The 20652-nt window shown below is 39.0% G+C and overlaps 4 protein-coding genes and 1 long non-coding RNA gene across 6 annotated transcripts in view; 2 read left to right on the top strand and 3 right to left on the bottom strand.

Annotated features, from left to right (window-relative positions):
• Positions 1-20652, top strand: part of LOC124416725 (flotillin-2) — a 403676-nt gene that overhangs the window by 373084 nt on the left and 9940 nt on the right. The window lies entirely within an intron of this gene.
• Positions 175-3650, bottom strand: LOC124416715 (glucose dehydrogenase [FAD, quinone]-like). The gene is made up of 4 exons (XM_046897976.1): positions 2366-3650; positions 723-1008; positions 267-646; positions 175-226 (listed from the first exon to the last, which is right to left on the bottom strand). Exons 1-3 carry the CDS (start codon positions 3580-3582, stop codon positions 278-280), a joined length of 1872 nt encoding a protein of 623 aa, XP_046753932.1. The 5' UTR covers positions 3583-3650; the 3' UTR covers positions 175-226; positions 267-277.
• On the bottom strand, positions 3966-7010 carry LOC124416709 (glucose dehydrogenase [FAD, quinone]-like). Its single transcript, XM_046897969.1, has 3 exons — positions 5493-7010; positions 5148-5430; positions 3966-5068 (listed from the first exon to the last, which is right to left on the bottom strand). The coding sequence occupies exons 1-3, from the start codon at positions 6725-6727 to the stop codon at positions 4226-4228; spliced, it is 2361 nt and encodes a 786-aa protein (XP_046753925.1). The 5' UTR covers positions 6728-7010; the 3' UTR covers positions 3966-4225.
• On the bottom strand, positions 9171-17365 carry LOC124416713 (glucose dehydrogenase [FAD, quinone]-like). Of its 2 annotated transcripts, none has more exons than XM_046897973.1 (5): positions 17061-17365; positions 14373-14607; positions 12719-12889; positions 11435-12081; positions 9171-11014 (listed from the first exon to the last, which is right to left on the bottom strand). In XM_046897973.1, exons 2-5 carry the CDS (start codon positions 14578-14580, stop codon positions 10166-10168), a joined length of 1875 nt encoding a protein of 624 aa, XP_046753929.1. In that variant the 5' UTR covers positions 14581-14607; positions 17061-17365; the 3' UTR covers positions 9171-10165. The 2 variants fall into 2 exon arrangements, with proteins under 2 accessions (XP_046753929.1, XP_046753930.1); XM_046897974.1 differs by lacking the exon at positions 17061-17365 and adding an exon at positions 15208-15226.
• Positions 13877-19392, top strand: LOC124416733. The gene is made up of 3 exons (XR_006930806.1): positions 13877-13993; positions 16783-16790; positions 19382-19392. It is a non-coding gene; the product is annotated as an uncharacterized LOC124416733 (long non-coding RNA).

Raw genomic sequence — 20652 nt, forward strand, 5'->3', positions numbered from 1 at the left:
TAGACAGTGATTGGATTAACATTGTTTAACCTTGACACCGATTAAGATTGACAAAAAACATTTCTCCCAGAAGTGCAACTTCAAACATTCCCCTCTACTTACTTCTGTATGCCGGAACAATCTTTAAATTCATATTTTAAACATAAAAATGAAAGATCTACTAAATACTGAATATACGACTATTCTCGTAAACAAATATCAAAAACTATTGATGTTCAACCCACTAATCTCGTTAAACATATATTTACCACACGATAATTAGACTGCGGATTCGACATTATGAGGAGCTCCAGTCTTCCTTGATCATGTGTGCAGCTTTTTCAGCGATCATAATGACAGGTGAATTAATATTGCCCGATGGGAGATTTGGCATAATCGAAGCATCGACAACACGGAGTCGCTTGACCCCGTGAACTCTGAGCCTACTGTTCACCACGGCCATAGCATCGCGGGGGGGTCCCATTTTGCAGGTACAACATGGGTGGAAAATCGTCAACGAGTAGAACCTGGCGTGGCACCGGAAATACTCCTCCGAAGGCAAACTGAAATGACTACACTCGGGTATCCGGTTTGGGTTGAGCCGCGTGTTTAACAATCTCATCGTCGGAGTCTGGCTCAAGTTGTATGCAATTAGTGCCCCTTGTACCTGAAAAAGTTAAATCTTGACCAAAACGCCTTTAACCCTGGCGACTAGCGGAGTGAGAAACAAATGACTGGCTCACCAAAACGTCCAAATCGTGCGGGTCGTCGTAATAGTTCGGCACTATGATCGGTGGACTGTAGGGATCGGCATCCCTCAGCGTAATGTATCCTCTGCTCCTAGGGCGCAACAGCGTCGGGGGCATTTCAAAAGCAGGGTGATCGATAATATTGCCCCATAGACTGTCGAAGAACTCATCTCTGAGATTGTTATTTCGTTTAGCAATAATGCTCGATGCTCGTCCGTTGTGGCTCAACGTCGCGAAGTGGTACTGTATGTCCGGCCAGTTCAAATCACCATCGGTAAACCTGTGCAACGTAATTTAAAGGCATGTAATATAGTTGTCTTTCCATGAAAAACTCTAATTTATCGTCAAATTCGAACATCCAGCTTTAGGGGTAGCCCAACTCGAGTGTAAATCCTAACTTAAACTTGAAATGGAAATTTACCTCCAAAGTTAACAAAGACAAATGGCCCGACCATCTGAATCATAAGTTTAGAAAGAAGAACTCAACCGTTCCAAAAATCTTCAGCAGTATTACTTGCGTTAATAATAATGAACACGGATGAAACAACGAGCCTCGTATGTAGTAGAAATGAAACCGAACAAATTCAAAGAACACAAGCTAAAATTTTGAAAATCGGAAAAAAGGCTTTATAATTATAACGTTTGAGATAATTGTACGCTGATGTTTTTGATCAGGTTCTAATATGTTGGCTCACTTTCCTCGTTGAGTGAATCACAACTAATTATCTGAAAACCATTCAAGACATCTTATATTATCATAGTATAGTTATAATGCGCAAATGTAATTGGCGACGACCAATTCTTGTAGCGCATACTCACGAAAATCCATTTTCACCCACTGCCGAGATAAATATTACGAAAAAAAATGTTTTCAAGTGATCTCCGGAGATCTCTAAGGTGAAGAAAATAAGCCCAAAAATATTAGAGTTGGACAAAAAACAATAAAGTTTAATCATTTGGAACGCCCGAATTATACATCTATAATATCAATATAATATCATAATCATCAAAGCTCTTCTCAGATTGTCGATATCTTAAACTGCAATATTAGAATTTACCCGTATTCCATAGATGTAATGTTTTTACATTAGTGTTCACAATCATTGGCATAAAGAACACTACTGAATATTTTTAAAATGTTTTTCCTTCTTTCCCCAACTTTTGACTCAGGCAATGCGATCGATCCGTCCTCAACCCCAATATGTTCAGTGCTTATTTTTAAAATTAAGGATTTTGCATACTTAAAAAGAGTTGAGTGCAATCATTGAATTTGCGGGTTACTCTTACTCAAAGATTCAACAGAAAATGATCATTTTGCAAATTCATAGTTACTTCGAATGACTCGATCCTAGAATGTACACGTGTTCTGCTTCATCACGTTTTACCGAATTTCACACAATCATAAAGTTACGAAAATAACAATTTTTACAAAAATTGCATATTTATGTATTCACGTCGCAACCTTCACTTATATGAAATATGAGAGTCTACCATCAAGAACGGTCAGATGTAACTATCAAATTCAAGGATTACCTGTAAAGTTGAAGGTAAACCAGAAAATGTCGTAATTGTATCAGGAACCTCTAGAAAGTCAACTCCAAAAGTTTGGATTTTCATACCAGAGGAGCAACACTTACTTGGTATTGACAAACCCGAGCACTTCATTGGTAGGAAGGTCGTACATCGGGCCAGTTGCATTCTTTAAGAAATCCATCAACGCGGACAGCGTCAGAGTATTACTGCCACCAAAATCATTACTCGAAGTTCCATTAGGCGGATCTATCAAGTATGTGAGTCCACCGAGCGCGACATGGTCCTGAAGGTTTCTGCCAACTCCAGGACTGTGATGAACAAGCTCAATTCCAAGCTCGTCAAGGTGTTCCCTCGGCCCGATACCGGAGAGTATCAAAATCTGCGGGGACTGAATCGCGCCGGCCGAAAGAATGATCTCCTTTCTAGCGTGGACAGTGTACACCTCTCCGCCTCTTCGGAACTGGACAGCATAGGCGACCTTCGTCGTAGTGTTGATTAGGATCTTTTCGACGGTGCATTCCGTTCCAACGTGGAGATTCTGCCGTCGGCTGGCCGAGCGAAGGTAGGCCTTGGCAGTGCTACACCTCAGCCCGTCCCTTAAAGTGCCAGGAGCCAAGGTGAAGCCTGTCTGATCGGCGCCATTGACGTCTACCACGTTGAATCCCAGCTCCCTCCCAGCCTGCAGAAAGAATTTAGTCAGGGGTTTGTGGTATCTAAAATCCTCTACAGTTAAGTAGCCGCCCCTTTCGTGGTACGACGAGTTTTCGAGTTCGGGGATCGAGATGTTCTCTGACATCTTAAAGTATGGCAGGACGTCGTCATATCCCCATCCCGGATTTCCCGCATCCCTCCACTCATCGTAGTCTCGTGCATGTCCCCGGACGTAGACCATGGCGTTGATCACGCTACTTCCGCCAAGCACTTTGCCCCTTGGCCAGTTGCAGCGATGGCCCTTCATGCCTTGGCAGTAGCGCGTCGATTGCTCGGTTTTGAAGGACCAATCCAAGTCCGTTAGCTGGAGCGTCTGCGTCAAAACTGGAACATCCGAAATCGGCGGTTCGTCTTCTCCCGCTTCCAGCGCTAATACTGTCGAACTTCCATCTTCTGACAATCTGTTTGCCAAGACGGATCCCGCGGAACCGCAGCCGATCACGATGTAGTCGTAGCTGGGGCTCATGTCCTTGGGGGCAACCGGTGTCACTCGATTTCCCTGGTCTACTATATCGGACCGCAGGAGAATTATTAGTACTTCCAGTATTCCTATGAATGCCAGGTTAAATCCCGACTCCAGAAGTGCTGCCAAGGCGCTTAACGCTTCCATGTTCGTTTTCCTACAAGCTATCTCGAGCTAATGCACCTCACAGTGTAATAGAATATCTAAATATATAACACCAAGTACTTGCTTCTACTATCCGAGCTTTCGCTCGTTAACTCCATAAATTACAGATTACTATTGGATAATCAGCAATATTGTGTCGATAGCTAATCATTTTCAGGACTTGAAACGGAGCGATAACCTCATTGATTGAAGTATGCATTATTCCTTACATAAACTAGACGTCTTATAGCACCATTACTCTTTGCTAAGTTAATAATTTTTAAATACCTTATCTGAAAACATACTTCCAGTCTTTATCAATTGGTACGTTTCTCACGACCACCATACGTAGATAATTTGCCAGTTTGGATAGTTGGGGATGTTATAATAAAACTCATCAAATTAGTTGAATACTGCCACATCATACGGGCAGAGGCAGACAGGTATAGAATGTAATTTCATATTATAAATAAATTTACATAATACGTTTATATATAGTAAATATTTACAGAACTTAAATATGTCGGAATTTGTTGCGTCTTACACAATAACGAAGTCACGTTGCGTTTACCGAAACTGAATAAATGATTCATCGAGTTACGTGGAGATTTCGTTACATGTACTTTGTTTGAATATTAAACTTTATTTATGTTTTGTCAATTCGTATTTCGGCACAGTCATTTGCATCATTGTCAGTCACGTATTTTGTCGTGAGACAAGTTTTTGTGAAATTTTGCCAAATTTTATAAATATTGAAATCGCCTTCATCTTTATCCGGTATAATTTCGATCTCAAAACCACTTTGCTCCCCAGACTGGTCGTCGATAATATGGCGTTTCAGCTTAACAGCTTCCAACTGATTGTGTACCATATCCACCTCCTTCTCCCATTCCTCCTTTTCGCAATCGTCGTCTGGAAAGTCGGAATCGCCTTCAAGGTCAATGCGCAAATTCCCACTGCCAACATTGTTGCTAAACCTGTCAATTTGATTATCCCTAAATGCCATCATTATCTGCTCCTTCTGCTGATCCTGCTTGAATTGTCTATTTCTCAACGCTTGCACGCCCAGAATCCTCAGTTGCTTCTTATCGCCCACTGAATCATTCGTCAATGGTTCATTGCAGATGTCTTTCCAGTCCTCCTTTATGAGGTCAGCAGCTTTTTCAGCTATCATGATCGTCGGCGCGTTGGTGTTGCCCGTCACAATATTCGGCATCACAGAAGCATCTACTACCCTCAGTGCATGCACACCATAAACCTTTAGCCGCGAATCCACTACAGCCATGGGGTCATCGGATGGGCCCATTTTACAAGTGCTGGTGGGATGATAAATCGTCATCGTGTAATGCCTTGCATGGCAGCGCCAGTAGTCGTCGGAAAGAAAAGCAAAGTGTGCACACTCCGGTATTTTATTCGAATTTGGACGAGCGCCAAGTCTCTTCATAGTCAGAGTCTGACTAAGGTTATAGATAATTTTTGCCCCTTCGACCTGCACAGCAAAAACGTTGTCGAAATTGGATCTACTAATTAATTCGGACAATACGTTTGCGAAGAGAAGCTTTACTGACCAGAATATCCAAATCATGCGGATCGCTGAAATAGTTCGGAACTATGATTGGATGTTGCCTTGGATTTGCGTCTCTCAACTTGATGTAACCTCTGCTCTTCGGGCGCATTAACAACGGCACGATGGTGTAGGTATCTTCATAAAGGATTCCCTCGAACATATTGGCAAAAAAATCGTCCTTGAGTCCACATACCCGTTTCCCGAACAGCCCGCCATCCGAATTGTCTGCAACTGAAGCGAGGAATAGCTGAACATCGGGATAATCCATCGTCTCATTGGCGTAGCTGAAAGAGAATAGAATTAATGACTTCGAACCGTCTTGAATATTTGTCTTGAAGATATTTACATCGTGTTTATAAAACCCATGGCCTCGCATTCCGGAACATTGTAAAGAGGTCCTTTCTTTTCGGCCAAGAATTGCTTGATGGTCTTGAGGGTCATAAATCTGGGCACAACAAAGCAGAAACCCGTTCCCTCTGGGTAGTCTGAAGGTGAATCGATTAGGTAAGTAAGTCCACCGATGGCTACGTGATCCTGAAGATTCTTCCCAACGCCAGGGCTGTCATGAATGACCCGAACCCCGACCTCCTCGAGGTGCTCCTTGGGTCCGATTCCCGAGAGCATGAGCACCTGCGGCGACTGCACGGTTCCGGCAGAGAGTATAACCTCGTTCCTGGCGTAAACGACGTAGTTTCGAGTGCCTCTTCGAAACCTGACGCCATAAGCGGTCTTCGTGGTCTCGTGAATAAGGATTTTCTCTACCGTTGAATGGGCACTGACGTGGAGATTTTTCCGGCGAGATGCCGAACGTAGAAAGGCTTTCGCCGTGCTGCATCGCAACCCTTCTCGCAGGGTTCCCTGGGAGTAAGTGAAACCGGTCTGAGTTGCGCCATTGACGTCGGTTTCCTCGTAACCCATGTCACGACCAGCGTTGAGGAAATGCTTGGCGATCGGTGTGTTGTACCGAAAACGTTCGATGTTTAGATACCCGCCAGTACCGTGGAAGGGCGACTCGGCGAGGCCAGGGATCATCACGTTCTCAGATTTCTTGAAGTAGGGCAGAACCTCGTCATAACTCCACCCCGGGTTCCCCATGTCCCTCCACTGGTCGTAGTCTCGTCGATTTCCGCGGACGTACAACATAGCATTGAGGACGCTACTACCACCCAGCACCTTGCCTCTGGGCCAGTTACACTGGTTGTTGATCATCCCCTGGCAGTAATTCGTCGAGGACTCCGTCTTGAACTGCCAGTCCATCGCGGTCAACTGAAGGGTTGGGAAGACCACTGGCACATCGGACAAAACAGTCTCATCACCTCCTGCCTCAAGCAGCAAAACCGTCCAATTCAGGTTCTCCGACAGTCTGTTGGCCACCACGCAGCCCGCCGAACCTCCGCCAATCACGATGAAATCATAGCTGGCATACATCTTCCTCGTCGATACGATCTGCACGCGGTTATTTCTGTCAATTATATCCTGTCGCATCAGCACTATCATGAACCTGAGGAACACCAGGAAACTCAGCTCCGGACCGTACGACAGAGCTATTCGCGCCGCCGAATACGCGCCCATGATTGTCATCTTGAATGTCTCTTGTTTTCACTTCACTTTTTGGATGTGACAATTCACACAATGGATATGACAATTTCACCGTTTTAAATCCGCTGCTTCTAGCACGCCTAAGTGACATAGAATCATTATTCTCGAAGAAATAATTGTTCAGCCGACTTAATCAATTAATATGCAACCGCAATGGTGCAATTCCACTCAATCACCCGGGAAACCGCGTGGTCGACTGACACTTCATAAACAACGCCGTATGCACTACCGCCGAGTTTTGCTGTGTCAGCAGATTCAAAGTTTACCTTTCGTGGCCAGGGACATGCAGTGTTTGTTTTCAAGAGGCAAGTGGGTTCTGGACTTTATTGCAGATACGAATTTGAAGCGAAGATACGAATACCGCAATGCTTTTTTTCATACTTGTAACGAAAACTTTATATTTGTATTCGCGAAGTTTTTAAATAAATTTTGACACGCTCATCATGAACGAGAATACACACAAACAATGTCTATATGCCATGTATAAAACATTTTTGAATTTCAGATAATAACGTCCAAAATTCATTGAAAGAAGCCATTGGGTGCTAGAGTACATACTACACTGATCGGATCGTCATATAATTAAATTATAAAATTTCCTCTAAACGTATATTTCTCTGCATAGGCCACTTTTCAATTCCGGGTTTTTCCGTCCCAAAGCAGTGGTTTTTTATTTTTTTTTACCTTCGGGAATATGTTTTATTGGGTAAAAATTTTTCTCCAATACTATAACACAACCAGAAACGGACAACGTTGGTATTTTTGATAATATTTTTAAGACACAAAAATAGTGTACATTAGGGTGTTCAAAAAAAAAAAATTTTTTTCAACTCTTACCCTCTCAAATGTTTCTATTTGATGTAAAAAAAAATCCTCACCAAATGTGAGCCCTATAGCTCAACTCTAAGGGGTGGCTATTTTTATTTTAGTTTCCCATTTAAATAACATGGAAAAAATTCTTTTTTCATTAAAATTGAATTTACACATAATTAATGCAATTTTTTACAAAAAACCAATTTATATTCTTAAAGTTGAGTCTTTGAGCTTTACAAAACTCTAAGACAAAGTATGATTATCTTTACAAGAAGACTAGTTACAGCAATTTAAAAATTACTAAATTTCGAAATTTCATAATTTCAAAATTTAGCAATTTTTAAATTGCTGTAACTAGTCTTCTTGTAAAGATAATCATATGAAATTTCAAATTTCAAAATTTAGTCATTTTTAAATTGCTGTAACTAGTCTTCTTGTACAGATAATCATACTTTGTCTTAGAGTTCTGTAAAGCTCAAAGACTCAACTTTAAGAATATAAATTGGTTTTTTGTAAAAAATTGCGTTAATTATGTGTAAATTCAATTTTAATGAAAACAAAATTTTTTCCATGTTATACCTAAATGGGAAACTAAAATAAAAATAGCGACCCCTTAGAGTTGAGCTATAGGGCTCACATTTGGTGAGGATTTTTTTTACATCAAATAGAAACATTTGAGAGGGTAAGAGTTGAAAAAAAAAAAAAAAATTTGAAACACCTTAGTGTACATGCTACGTTAATATGTTTATTCAGAAGACTCGCACTACTCAAGAGTTCTGAAATGTTGTGTAATAACATGCCTAAATTCTTAATGCCTAGGTTTGTATAAACTCTAGCTGTCTTGGCTGTCTATTATTGCATATTATTGAAATAAATAACCCCATTGAGATTCTAATCCGAAAATTTCGAATTCCTGGTAAAATAGCTTGCTAAACACAGAAAAAAAATTAAATTGCAAATTCAAATGGGTAAAATGCTTAAAATGACGTATTCTCTTGAAACCGTACGTTTAATCATTTTTACGACCGTTTGATTACGTCAAGAGTAAGTATAAATTCTTTTTAAAGTTTTTTTTTACGTAAAGGACGTGTATCAATGAAAAACCGCAATACATCATGTTGCGCAAGTTATTTGTTACCGATTGTTTTTAAAAATCTGAGAAAATTTCAAGACGTCTTTTCCTTGACCTTTATTTTACTGATTTTCATACACGAAGCGATACAACAAATTTCTTTATATTTTGTAAACAGAATCTGTATCGGGAAAATTTTCAGGTATTTAATGAAACATGATTAGAAACAAAAATGTGTGAGGCTTCGAATATTCTGTTCATAGTCCCGGCTCTTTAATACTTTATAACCCCAGGCTTACGAAAAATGTGACACTATGGACAATTTTTCTTCGAATAACCATAACTGAGAAAAATAGACAAGACTGGATAGCAATGCAACTTTTTCTCAGCCATCTTGAATTGGAGTGAACTGTTATGCATAAAAATGCAGCGAAGGCACCTCGTTATTCAACTGGAGTAACTCCAAGCAAAAGATGCAATTTTCTACTGGCAATTACTCAAATTGCGCAAACAGTGACATTACATTTAATTTACTTCCATAATGTTAGTTTATACAACACTAGTTTTTTCGTTATATATTTCTCTTTTCATCAGTATAGAAAAGAACCGTTTTTCTTCCGTGCTACTTATAATTTCACCCCTAAAACTGTAATGATTTTATAAGCAAGAGTAAATAATATACAGGAAGCGGAGTTTCAAGGTATCACCTACGTTTTACGTTTATTATTAATCCAAGGACATCATTACTCACTCATACAAATTCGTTTATTTACAAGCTAATGGTGTATATAACATGCATTATAGACATAGCTTTTCTCGGAATAAAAATACAATAATTATTTACAATGACAGTACAGTGACCGAGCATTTACAGTACAGTTGTGCAACACAAGTTCCGTTATCTTATTGTCAAATTACAAATTGTCGCTGTAACTTTCACGATGCACTGGATTTCCCGTCAAAATTATTTCTATTGTACAGCATAACTTACAAACTAAACGTATCTATAGTAACCAAATACTATTGGGATCCAAAATATCTAAAGCTGCCATCTGAAGGCAGCAAATGTACTATGCTAATCGAGTCCTCGTGTTTGATTGCAAGAATGATTTTAAGGGCATGTTTCACTCTTTGTTAACTCACAAAAGTTTAATAGCTTGCACTGAATTTTCTATATCTCTGCATTCGTAGCATTGAGCTAAACGATGAGCTGATGAAAGGCGGTGGCGCGACACTATATTGCTGTCATACGTGTTAACATTACATCTCACATCTTTAAGTAAATTGGTATTCAATTCAAGTGTAAAAGTTAATTTTTTTTGATTCGATGTCAAAATTTATTATCTTTCACTATCTAACCAAGATTAAAAAAATGACACAAATAACCTTTTAAATTGCTTTCTGCTACTCGGAATGAGGTTTTTCGTAATCCACCGAACAATCGTGTAAATATTACAAGAACGTGTAAAATTTTCGATCACACTTCGAAAACCAGTACTGAAAAAATGCAGTCAGTCCTTCAAGTCCAAACGTATTTAAGTCTTTCGCCTCAGCCACTGTTCCTTGATCATGTCGGATCCCTTTTCGCCTACCATGATGGTTGGAGCATTGGTGTTGCCACTGACGAGATTGGGCATGATTGAAGCGTCGATGACCCTGAGCCCGGAAACGCCATAGACCTTCAATTGGGGGTCGACAACTGCCTCTGGGTCCCAATAAGGCCCCATTTTACAGGTGCCAACAGGGTGGTAAATGGTCACGGAATAGTACCTAATCATACACTCCCAATACGCATCGGTGTAAAGGGGCACCTGTTGGCACCCAGGGAACTGAATCGGGTTGAGCTCGCTGCCAAATCGCTGAAAGGACTTTGTCCGGCTGAGAGCTACGCCTATTTTGACGCCCTCAACAAGCGTCGCCATGTCAAACGGGTCCTTAAAGTAATTCGGATAGATGAGCGGGTAATCGAAGGGGTTTTTACTTCGTAATTTAATAACCCCTTTGCTTCTGGGACGCAGCAGCATTGGAATGACGCTCCAGGTATCCTTGTTGCTGATGGGCCCGAACACGGCGTTGTAAAACCGCTCCGTCAGTCCGTGAGCCTTGCGAATTTGCCGACCGCCATCGGAGTTCGTCGAGCCAGAAATAAAGTGCAACTCGATGTCGGGGAAGTCGTCCGAAGCGTTAGCGTACTTTGTATTAACGAAGGCCAGGCCCTCGACACCACCGAGAACCGTCAGTGGCCCGTCACCGAGAACGGCGTACTGCATCACCGCAGGGACACTATGAAGTCTATTCTCGACCATGGAGACTTCCTGGTTGACCATGAATGTCAGTCCGCCAAGCCCCACGTGGTCTTGAAGGTTGTACCCCACCCTAAGATCCTGTTTTGTCATTGAATTTTACGTAAAACATTAGAAACGATGGTACAGATGGGGAATGACGGTATATGGTAGGAATGGTAATAAAACAGAAGAACGGTATTACATTCGCTCAAAAGTGTTCAAAGAAATTATTGTCACTATAAACTGTTTTCCCTTAAGTATAAGTATTCACCTAATTGAACGATGATGATGATAACATCAGTAACAATATAAATACGTCTATCAAAAACCAGAATTTCGTACCTACTAACACTTAAATCCGTCTGTTTTCACGAACGAATTATGAAATTCCAACTTTTTTGAAAATATAGTAAAAGTATTGAGAGTGTCCAAGCAAGTAGTCAGGGAACCAGAGAACAGTCACGAATTTTTGAAATTTCAATTGAGTGACTAGCCTGTGCTTATCATAAAAACCTTTACCTGTATCACAGGGATGTTATGCTGAATCAAGTCCTCACGTGGCCCGATGCCGGACAGCATTAGAATCTGTGGGGAGTTGACTGAGCCCCCGGAGACAATGACTTCCTTTTTCGCTCTGATTCGGTGCAGCTTACCGTCCCTAAGAAACTCTACACCATAGGTCCTCTTCGAGGTGGGGTCAACGAGAACTCGAGTGACATGAGAGTGCATGGCAACGTTCAGGTTCTTCCGCAGTCTGGCCGGTCGCAGGAAAGCCTTTCCCGTCGAGCAACGACTACCGCGCCTTATCGTCCCCTGGGCTATCATGAAGCCCGTTTGGTACGCTCCGTTTATGTCACGGTTGGCGTATCCCATTTCCTGACCCCCCTGCACAAACGCCGCTGCCAGTGGCGTGTGCCACGGTGCCTCCTGGACAGTCAGATATCCCCCCGTCGAATGATACGACGTCTTCGCCAGGTAGGGATTCAGGTTGTCTTCTGACTTCTTGAAGTAGTACAGCGCCTGGTCCGAACCCCAACCGGGATTACCTTGCGCCTCCCACGTGTCGTAGTCTTTCCTGTTTCCTCGCAGGTACAGCATGTAGTTCAGCACACTGCTGCCTCCTATCACTTTGCCACGTGGCCAGTTGCACCGACCGTTTTGCATTGCTGGAATGAAAAAGTCTCTTGAATATTTCTTTTCTTTTAATTTTGTACTTTATTCCTGAGTCAACTGCAATGACGACTTTATTGGCTTGAGAAGCGGGATAAAAGTAACATATGATTTCTTCTTATACTTTGTTCCCGCATTTGCGAGAGAAAAATAGAAAAACTTTTCTCCCGCTAATGGATTGACCACTTTTCAAGAAAAAAAAGTTGCCACAGTCGAGTTCAGAAATGAAATACTATAAGCAATACGGAAATAAAGTCGATTAATCCCTCTCGTGATTACTGTCCTCACTTCGCTCAGGTAGTAAACTCACCCCCTGGAATAATCTTCATCTTTATTCCCTTGTTACATAATGTACTATTTTTTTGATTATTTTGATACTGATAACATAATGGAAGTATCTTTGCTTCGACAATTTCCATTTTCGTAGAAAAGTTTTGCTGAATCAAATCCAGAAAAGTTCTTCTAAATTTGAAAAGACACATTTTGACCTATAATGGTTTCTTTCTAAGTATTACGTAGATAAAGGACTTGAACGAAAGAGCAAATATTGGCAGCAGAAATTCACTTCAAAAATATCATGTCATCAAAATTTGCGAATTGAATTATTTTGCCCACCTTATTTTTTCAACATACCCAAACATGAATCTCCTTGCGGTTCCGTTTTATACTTCCAGTCGAGCTGACTGAGTTGTAAATAACCAGCGAGTAAAGGGACGTCTGAAATCTCTGTTTCATCTCCCCCAGCTTCCAGTACTAAAACATTCCAATCTTCTACTTCCGAAAGGCGACTTGCCACAACCGCTCCTATAAAATGATTTTCCCATACCATCAAGCTATTCCGATATGTTTGCATCATTGAAGATATATAAAAAAAATAAACCGTCATAAAAAAAAAAACATTAAGTAATCCTAGCAAAAATTAGATAAAAGATCAGAGTGCAGATTATCAGGAAGCTTGGAAAAATCGTTATTAAAAGCTCATATTATTCCAGTATCAGTTTAACAACATATGTAATAAATATACAGATTGCGTTCGCATATAGAAGTTTAACAGTGAAATTATAGTAATTAATTTTGAACAGTATAATTATTTATTCTTATCACTTTTGATGCATGAAATTTTTGTCACGGATGTATATAAAATATACGACTACAGCATTGAGCAAGAAAGATCTTTGCACGTGTTGTATACTGTACGATGACATTGACACTGTTGTGAGGCAAACTGCACGTGCACATAAATATTTCATCAAAGAATACGGACATGTTGCGGAATTCAGGGTAAAACTAATTTCCGACTTTTTGCTGATAAATAATGTCGGCGTTGATTACGTGTTCGCAATAGATGTAAAGTGACGAACGAAGAGTAAACCGAGTGTGGATGAAACACATGTATGTGCGTCATCAACTTTCTCTGGCAGTGATTCAAATTCTAGTAGAATATCGACAATATGGTAATATAGCGGCGGTTTTCTTTCCTGTGTTCTAAAATTATTTCGCAATATATTTAAAACACGTTCACTGTAAACCAAATTAGCGCAACTATATCAAGGCAATCTGATTATGCACAGTGTAATGCGTTATTCAAAACCCGAAACAATCAACACGGCTGCAATAGAATATTGGTAAATTGTAATGTGACCGGAGAAAGTCTTCCGGAATAATATTAATACCTGCGAAAAATTTTCGGTCATACTCTTGGTAATTCACATTTCGATTCTCATCAATCAGATTATGACAAATGAAACGCTACACTTCGTCCGACTTAACCCAACCAATATGGTGGTGACGCGGGAAATTGGCTGGATTTTCAGTATGTTATAGTACATATCCTCCCGATCAAAAGTTCTTCTGGACACAAGTCCCAAAAATCAGTAGTTTCCGAAATACAAGCTTCGAAAGGGGAAGGTATAAATTTTTTGATATTTATCAATTAAAAAAAAACCTCGCTCACTAAACCTCACTAAAACCTCGCAGTTACAGATTTTTTTGAATATTATCCACAAAGTGGATTATCCCAGAGTTGAGGTAGAAATCTGAAAAAATTAGGTAAATGTTTTCGAAATATTTGAAGTTGATTTGAGTGGTGGAGGATTTGGGGGGGGGGGGCTGGATTTGGTTTGCTACGTTTTTTTGTGATGTAAAATTGTAACGCGTCAATTACCAATCATAAGGTACATTTACATTTTATCTAATCTTAATTACAAAATACAAATGTAATTTGTAATTAAAATCTAATTAATTCTCAATGGTAACCAGGCGGTGCCCAATACTACTCATAACGTACCTGCTGATCCTGCTCCAATTACTATGAAATCGTACGCTGGCAAGAGAAGTTCTGTCGGTACGTCGATCGGCCTCGATTCCGGGTCCATTACTTCGAACTGAAAGTAAGCTATCGCTGCAGCTAATACTGGAAAGAACCAGGCAAGATTTCCGGCTGCAGAACTCAATGCACCACCTAGAAGTACCGGGAGACCGGCTACGCCACTCATTTTTGCTGGTTCGCTTCAAGCTTTTCTCTGCGAAACCACATAAAATCGTTATTATAATAATAATTATATCAGTGATAAATATTCAAGGGAAATCCAAGTGTTGGATCAATATAGATTTTTTGTACCAAGTATTTTATGAGAATAATTTTAAAAATCACTGTTGTAAGCGAATATAATTAATAAAACTTTTTTTGTTAATAACAATCTGCTGTAATATGTTGAACTGCGATTCAACTTGCAAATAACTGGGTGAAAAATGATTACGAAGATGTGTTTTTAACTGATTGTGAACTTGATGAAAAAAATTTGACCGTAATCTGCGGGATATCCAAATTTTTCTTACTCATTAAAGATTTGATAAAAGTTATTCCAAAAAAATTATACTAGTCCATATAATTGATAATTGCATTCTACTACTTTAATACATCGAAATGATCAGTTAACTGTTCTAATAATTTTTTGATTCTGACATTCATTTACATCGTTAATCTGGACAGTTTTGGGTGAAAATTGTTTGAATGAGAGCGATTATCAAGAAAACAATCAAAACATAAATTTTATGTAAAACACAATTATTCCAGTAATCACAGAATAAAAAAAGACCTTTCGCTTCTGTCTTTTACTTACATTAATTATTATATCTTCGAATTTATCTCGCTACTAAAACACTGAATTCCATGAAATTACTGTTAATTACCATCAGTCGACGTACAAATGAAACTTGATGATTTAAAAAAAAAACACCGCAAACTGGAATCGACCGAATTTGTCTCAATCGTAATAAAAGCGTCACTCACGTTGTCATAAAATCTAATCATTTCTGACCATCACAATAGTTGTCATTATCATTGATGAAATTTTCGATAAATCATTGAACGTATATTGAGCTCGTGTTGTGACCGACACATTTGACAACGCGCTTGAAAAATTTAATTCAATTCGGTAATCCCTGAAAGACAGACGTGGTGTGACTGGCTCCATTTTCACAACAGGCGAACGAGGATGATATCCATCCTCAGGAGGGGAAACTTTCTACCACCTCAAAATCCAAGCCCCTACCGCAGCTGTCACCTACTGCAATTTGTCAGCCGGCTGATGACTACTAATAGATCCGTGGGACGTGATCGCCAAGTATATCTAGATTCTTCAATGCGTAACATTCTTTCACTTGTCCTGGGGAAGATAATAACATGCCGAATCGAGTGGTTTATGTGTTTCAAATCACGTTACATGTAAAGAAAATGTTAAATTAACCACTATAAGTGAGGATAAGTTAGTTCAATTCGATTGGAATTACGTGAATTCAGATAAAATCAGTTGAAGTAATTCTAAGTCATATCGAGTGATTAGAAGTAATTTAAGGCCCTTTGATTTGAGAAAATCACTTTGAGTCATTTGACGTCGCGTTAGATCTTTCGAATTAAATTTGTTTGACTTTATGAAGCAACTTGAAATTATGTGAACTTATACGAATTCACGTGAAGTCAGTTGAAGTACTGAAAAAAATTTGAAGCTATTTAAATTCTGTTGAAATCTCTTAACCTTCTAAAATCACTCGAAGTCATTGAAAGTTATTTAAAGTCATTCCAATTCAATTAAAGTCTTTCAACTTGATGAAGTAGCTTCAATAAACATCACATTAATAATTCACATTAAGTTACTACAAGTAACTTGAATTGAATTAAAGTCTTTTGACCTCACACATAAAATCTCCATCGAGTATAATTTTCTCCACCTGATCTAATTTCACCACAAGTAGTATGCCTGTATTTTTAAATTTCAAAATCGGGTTGCATACTATTTGTTGAATCGCAAATAGTCTCAAATGCGTGAAAATCACATCAAATTAACAGACCGATTTTTGACATTGTGTTAATCAATGTGTGACGAATCGCACGTAGGAAAAAAGATTACGGTTCAAAGTAACAGTGGCGTGGTGTGTACCGTAAGTCGCACGTGATTTGAATACCTGCCACCGATTTGAATGCCAATCTTTGCTGTACTTTCTGGAGTGGTCAAATAAGTTACGTAACTATTACCGAGTTGTGTAATAAATTTAGCCCAATTGATCACTTCCGGTTGATTAGAATATGCTGTTTCATCGGCGCCCTAGCATTACCGACAAATTCAAATGCATCTTTCGACACCTGAAAAACGCTTCGATTGTTCGATACTTTGAGACTAAAGAACATTGAAATATAGGTTTTCGGGTCACCGTTAAGAGCGACGACCAAGTGTCACGATAATTTCTATTTGGATTTTCAATCAAACTTGTATACTTGCTGCGTCTGTAATACATCAACTCAGAATACTATCCCCTTTCCTGTTACCACAACAATTTACCCAGTAATTACAGCGCTATCCATCGTGCTAACAGAAGCGAAATTGATACTCCGTTTACGCAGCGGTGATTCTTCAAGTTCCAGCTCGAAGTACAGAATAAATTTAGAGTTTCAAATCGGAGCACTCCAAGTATTTACCCAACCAGTCAATCCAAATCCGAAATTCCGGAACTCCAAGTTTCCTTCCATCAGCGTGAAAATCAAGCCTTGCGAACAACCTTGCACATCGGCTTCGAGGATTCCCTGATTCATGGCATGATGGCCGATTTCACTGCCCTTTCAGCATCGTCACAAGCTCAGCAAGAAGTTTATTCCCTCGACAACCACTCTGACACTCAACCATCGACACTCAATGTCGCGTCCGACATTCCAGAGACCCGACAACACACTGACCGTGGCCTTGCCCGGGTGATGATCATGATGCTGAGTCTATTCATTCAGAACCCCGCTGTACCTGCACAGACCCGGTTTACGCCTCATAACGGTCAACAGCTCCCTCCTCTCGTCTTCCGGTAGACCGAGCACCTCCAGTCCTCTCCCTGGTGTCCTATACAAGGTATAAGCGTGTATCGGCGCACGTTCACTTCTTTTCTTCCATATTCTTGCGAGAGATTTTTACCATTCAATTTTTCCCCTGTTTTCACGCGTTCTACCATTTACCCGCCATTTCTTTACCATCGCTCAATTGACCGAAGTAGAACAACACCCATGTGCTTTCAAGATACAAATAGTTCTAGAATGTTGATGTTCATCTTCATGCACAGATGAAGAACAAATGGCTCGTTAGCAGGATGTTTTTTTTTTTTATTACTAGTTGCAGTAGTTTTTGTTTCCAAGAAAAATTAGAAGACAGAAAATATTGAACAGTATCAGTTTCGCAAGCATAATGCTCAATTTTCGTACTTCTCACTGAAAAGAGGATAAAATTTTAGTCAGAAACTTTCAATTTTTTACGGTTTAAAAACTGTGCTAATTCTCCCCGAGTGATATTAAGTGTCCGTAATGATCCAATCCTGTTTAGCTACATATAACAATAAGCTTAAACTGCAGACTGGTTCTCATGGATTTCATCCTGAAGTCACCAATATTGCGTCATTTGTAACAACATGGCTGTGTGTCACAAACTCAAACTACCATCGACTCTGTAATCGAGACTGACTAACAGTAAACGCAAGCGCTATAAGGTATTCAGCTGACGAAAACGAAGCGCTGTCCAAACTAATGATCGTAAGACGCGTCCTGCGTAACCTTCACGAACCTTCTGAAGAATTATTACTTCACACAATCAATAAAATCATTACATCATTTTACCGATTCAGAACCAACAATGCTTTTCGAACCGACATTTTTCGCAATGTCAAATTAACTCTATCAGGCATCCATTTTGCTCAATTCCGTTAGTACTCAAGAATTTTACTGTGGAGTGATAATTGGTTCACTTTTATCCTACTTTTAGTAAACAAATTAATGGTCAAAGGACATTGTACGCCATCTGTGTCCCATTTTGTAAATGCTTTTCTTGCTACCTTGACGACTGTTTTCTAAAAATTCTGGTAGCTTACATAAAACTAACAGATAATCCCTATACTGAACACGTCAGAACTTGTATAAAATTCTTTTGCCATATCAGCATTTTTAAGCAATCATCTTCGTAACGCAAACTTTTTCTTTGCGGTATATTCAGTTTTGTTGCTACATGAATTATAGCGTCGACATACTTTTTTTTATTGCGGCATTCACCGGTTTCTTGTTATAGCCAGTACCGTTAATGTTAACAAAAAAGGTGAAGCTATAATAACTGATCTGGGGACTTCGAAACTTCCACTCAATTCTTCATAGAATTTATCATCTAATTAGTAAGTTTTGTCAACTGATTTTTCTTTTTTTGTCTTCTTTTCTCCTCAAAAAATTTTGTATTTCGTGAATCAATATTATACTGACGATTTGTTGTAATTAATGTTTCTACAATATAAAACAAGTCCTAAGCGCATGCTTTGAAATATTAAAGAGCAAGCTGCGATCGATATATAAAATGACGATAACTAGTGACCAGACACTTGGGCAAGTCAATTTTCTTGCTCTGCTAGAAAACGCTACTGGCAATACGCCGAATGAAAGCACAAGTGAAAACTTGTAAGAGATTCTCTGTGATGTAGACCGAGCGAGTGTATTTGACCCACTATGAGTTTCCGCTTCTCTTTTAAGGATTCACAAAGGAGGTAGGCAACAAATCGAATAAGCGCACGTGACGAAGCTCACGTAGGATCAGGGGTTCTTTATTGAGTCAAATTAGCGCGAAGGAAAAGAAAACACGAATTCTCAGACATAACTGGAATTTGTTTAAGCCGAATACGTCACTCGGGGTGAATTTCACTCCAAAAAAATTAATGGAATATGAATTAATTAAAAACGTTAGGAAACTGAGAGAGTTTTTTCTGCGATCTTTAAACAATACCTAGATTTTTTAGATATTCTTAGAACTCATTTTGGAAACAAAATATCACGTGACCCCCGTGTGACCGTTATGTAATTATACTGAGGTGTCACCTATTAGGTTGAAGGGTTATTTATATGCAGTTGTGAAAGGCAAAATTTACGAATTGTTTTCACAATTACCGTGCATTTTTTAATCGAAAACAGAGCGTGATTTCATAGCACAATTATCGAACTCAAAATACATAAATATAGTTTTTTGTCAAGATATATTTGAAAAATGACACGGTACAGCAATTCCCCGAAAACTTTTATCATGCCGTCACCACGATAATTTGACAACGCCATATCTGAAACATACGAAAAAAATTATTCTGCCAGAAGACATCGACATCTGCTGATTGAACGAAGGATTTTTCGAATTTCCGATTTTCACCAAAATAGCAGTGATTTTACTGAAAAATCACTTTTTTTCTCTTATACCATCCTCGTTTTTCCTTTTAATAAAATAACAATTTTTCATATAAAAAAAATCCTGCGTATTTTGAACGTGAAAAACAATACGCACCTGACAGAAAAACATGGTGTACGGGTCCCCAACTTGATTTATGGTCGAGGCTACCCAAAATATAGTAATTCTGACCACTTTTATGATCACAATAACAGTTTTTATTATCTTGACTTAAAATTACATTCAAGTCGAGGGCAATTTTGAATACATTTTCTTTCACATAGGACTCTGGAATTTCTTCCTGAACGGAAGGTCAGAAATGGCGGCCATTTTAGAAAATAGGTTTAAGATGAAAAATTACCCCTTCAGTAAAATTTAATTAAAAAATATTCTCACTTTGTTCCCGTTATTTGCATCTTATCGCTTATTTTGCTGAACTGTGTATGAAAAAATCCTTATATCACTTCTATAAAAATAGTTACATGTTAAAGTCGTTATGGTGTTCGAAGTTTCATTTGAAAATCTCCTTCAATCATTTCCGGCACGTTATCTTAAATCTGATAGCATTATATTGTTAGGAACGGTTTGACGATCATTTTTTCAGACACCTTCTCCGCCATTTTATTCTTCCGTTTCCCATAGTCATTTTCTCTTACAAACCATTTTTAAATTGGTGTTATTAAGAATTACAGTATAAACCAAACGAATTCAATGAAGCCAAAAATTGCAGTTATAAGAGAAATAAGCAGTATGAAGATCCATTTGGAAAGACTTTTTAAATTCCTTTTGATTTTTTATCTTCAAAAGGTATATTAACTATACACTGCACTGTGATAAGAACTGTAA

This window comes from Diprion similis, chromosome 3, assembly GCF_021155765.1.
Source record: "Diprion similis isolate iyDipSimi1 chromosome 3, iyDipSimi1.1, whole genome shotgun sequence".
Taxonomy (NCBI): domain Eukaryota; kingdom Metazoa; phylum Arthropoda; class Insecta; order Hymenoptera; family Diprionidae; genus Diprion; species Diprion similis.

Excerpts from the sequence above, each read along its gene's own strand:
- LOC124416713 (XM_046897973.1), bottom strand. The coding sequence starts at position 14,580 with ATGAGTGGCGTAGCCGGTCTCCCGGTACTTCTAGGTGGTGCATTGAGT. Across the intron at positions 12,082-12,718 it reads GCAAGGAGATTCATGTTTGG|CAATGCAAAACGGTCGGTGC; the intron begins GTATGTTGAAAA and ends TTTTCATTCCAG. Across the intron at positions 11,015-11,434 it reads ATAACATCCCTGTGATACAG|GATCTTAGGGTGGGGTACAA; the intron begins GTAAAGGTTTTT and ends ATGACAAAACAG.
- LOC124416715 (XM_046897976.1), bottom strand. The coding sequence starts at position 3,582 with ATGGAAGCGTTAAGCGCCTTGGCAGCACTTCTGGAGTCGGGATTTAAC. Across the intron at positions 1,009-2,365 it reads CTCGGGTTTGTCAATACCAA|GTTTACCGATGGTGATTTGA; the intron begins GTAAGTGTTGCT and ends TACGTTGCACAG. Across the intron at positions 647-722 it reads CGCACGATTTGGACGTTTTG|GTACAAGGGGCACTAATTGC; the intron begins GTGAGCCAGTCA and ends TAACTTTTTCAG.
- LOC124416709 (XM_046897969.1), bottom strand. The coding sequence starts at position 6,727 with ATGACAATCATGGGCGCGTATTCGGCGGCGCGAATAGCTCTGTCGTAC. Across the intron at positions 5,431-5,492 it reads ATGGGTTTTATAAACACGAT|CTACGCCAATGAGACGATGG; the intron begins GTAAATATCTTC and ends ATTCTCTTTCAG. Across the intron at positions 5,069-5,147 it reads CGCATGATTTGGATATTCTG|GTCGAAGGGGCAAAAATTAT; the intron begins GTCAGTAAAGCT and ends TTTGCTGTGCAG.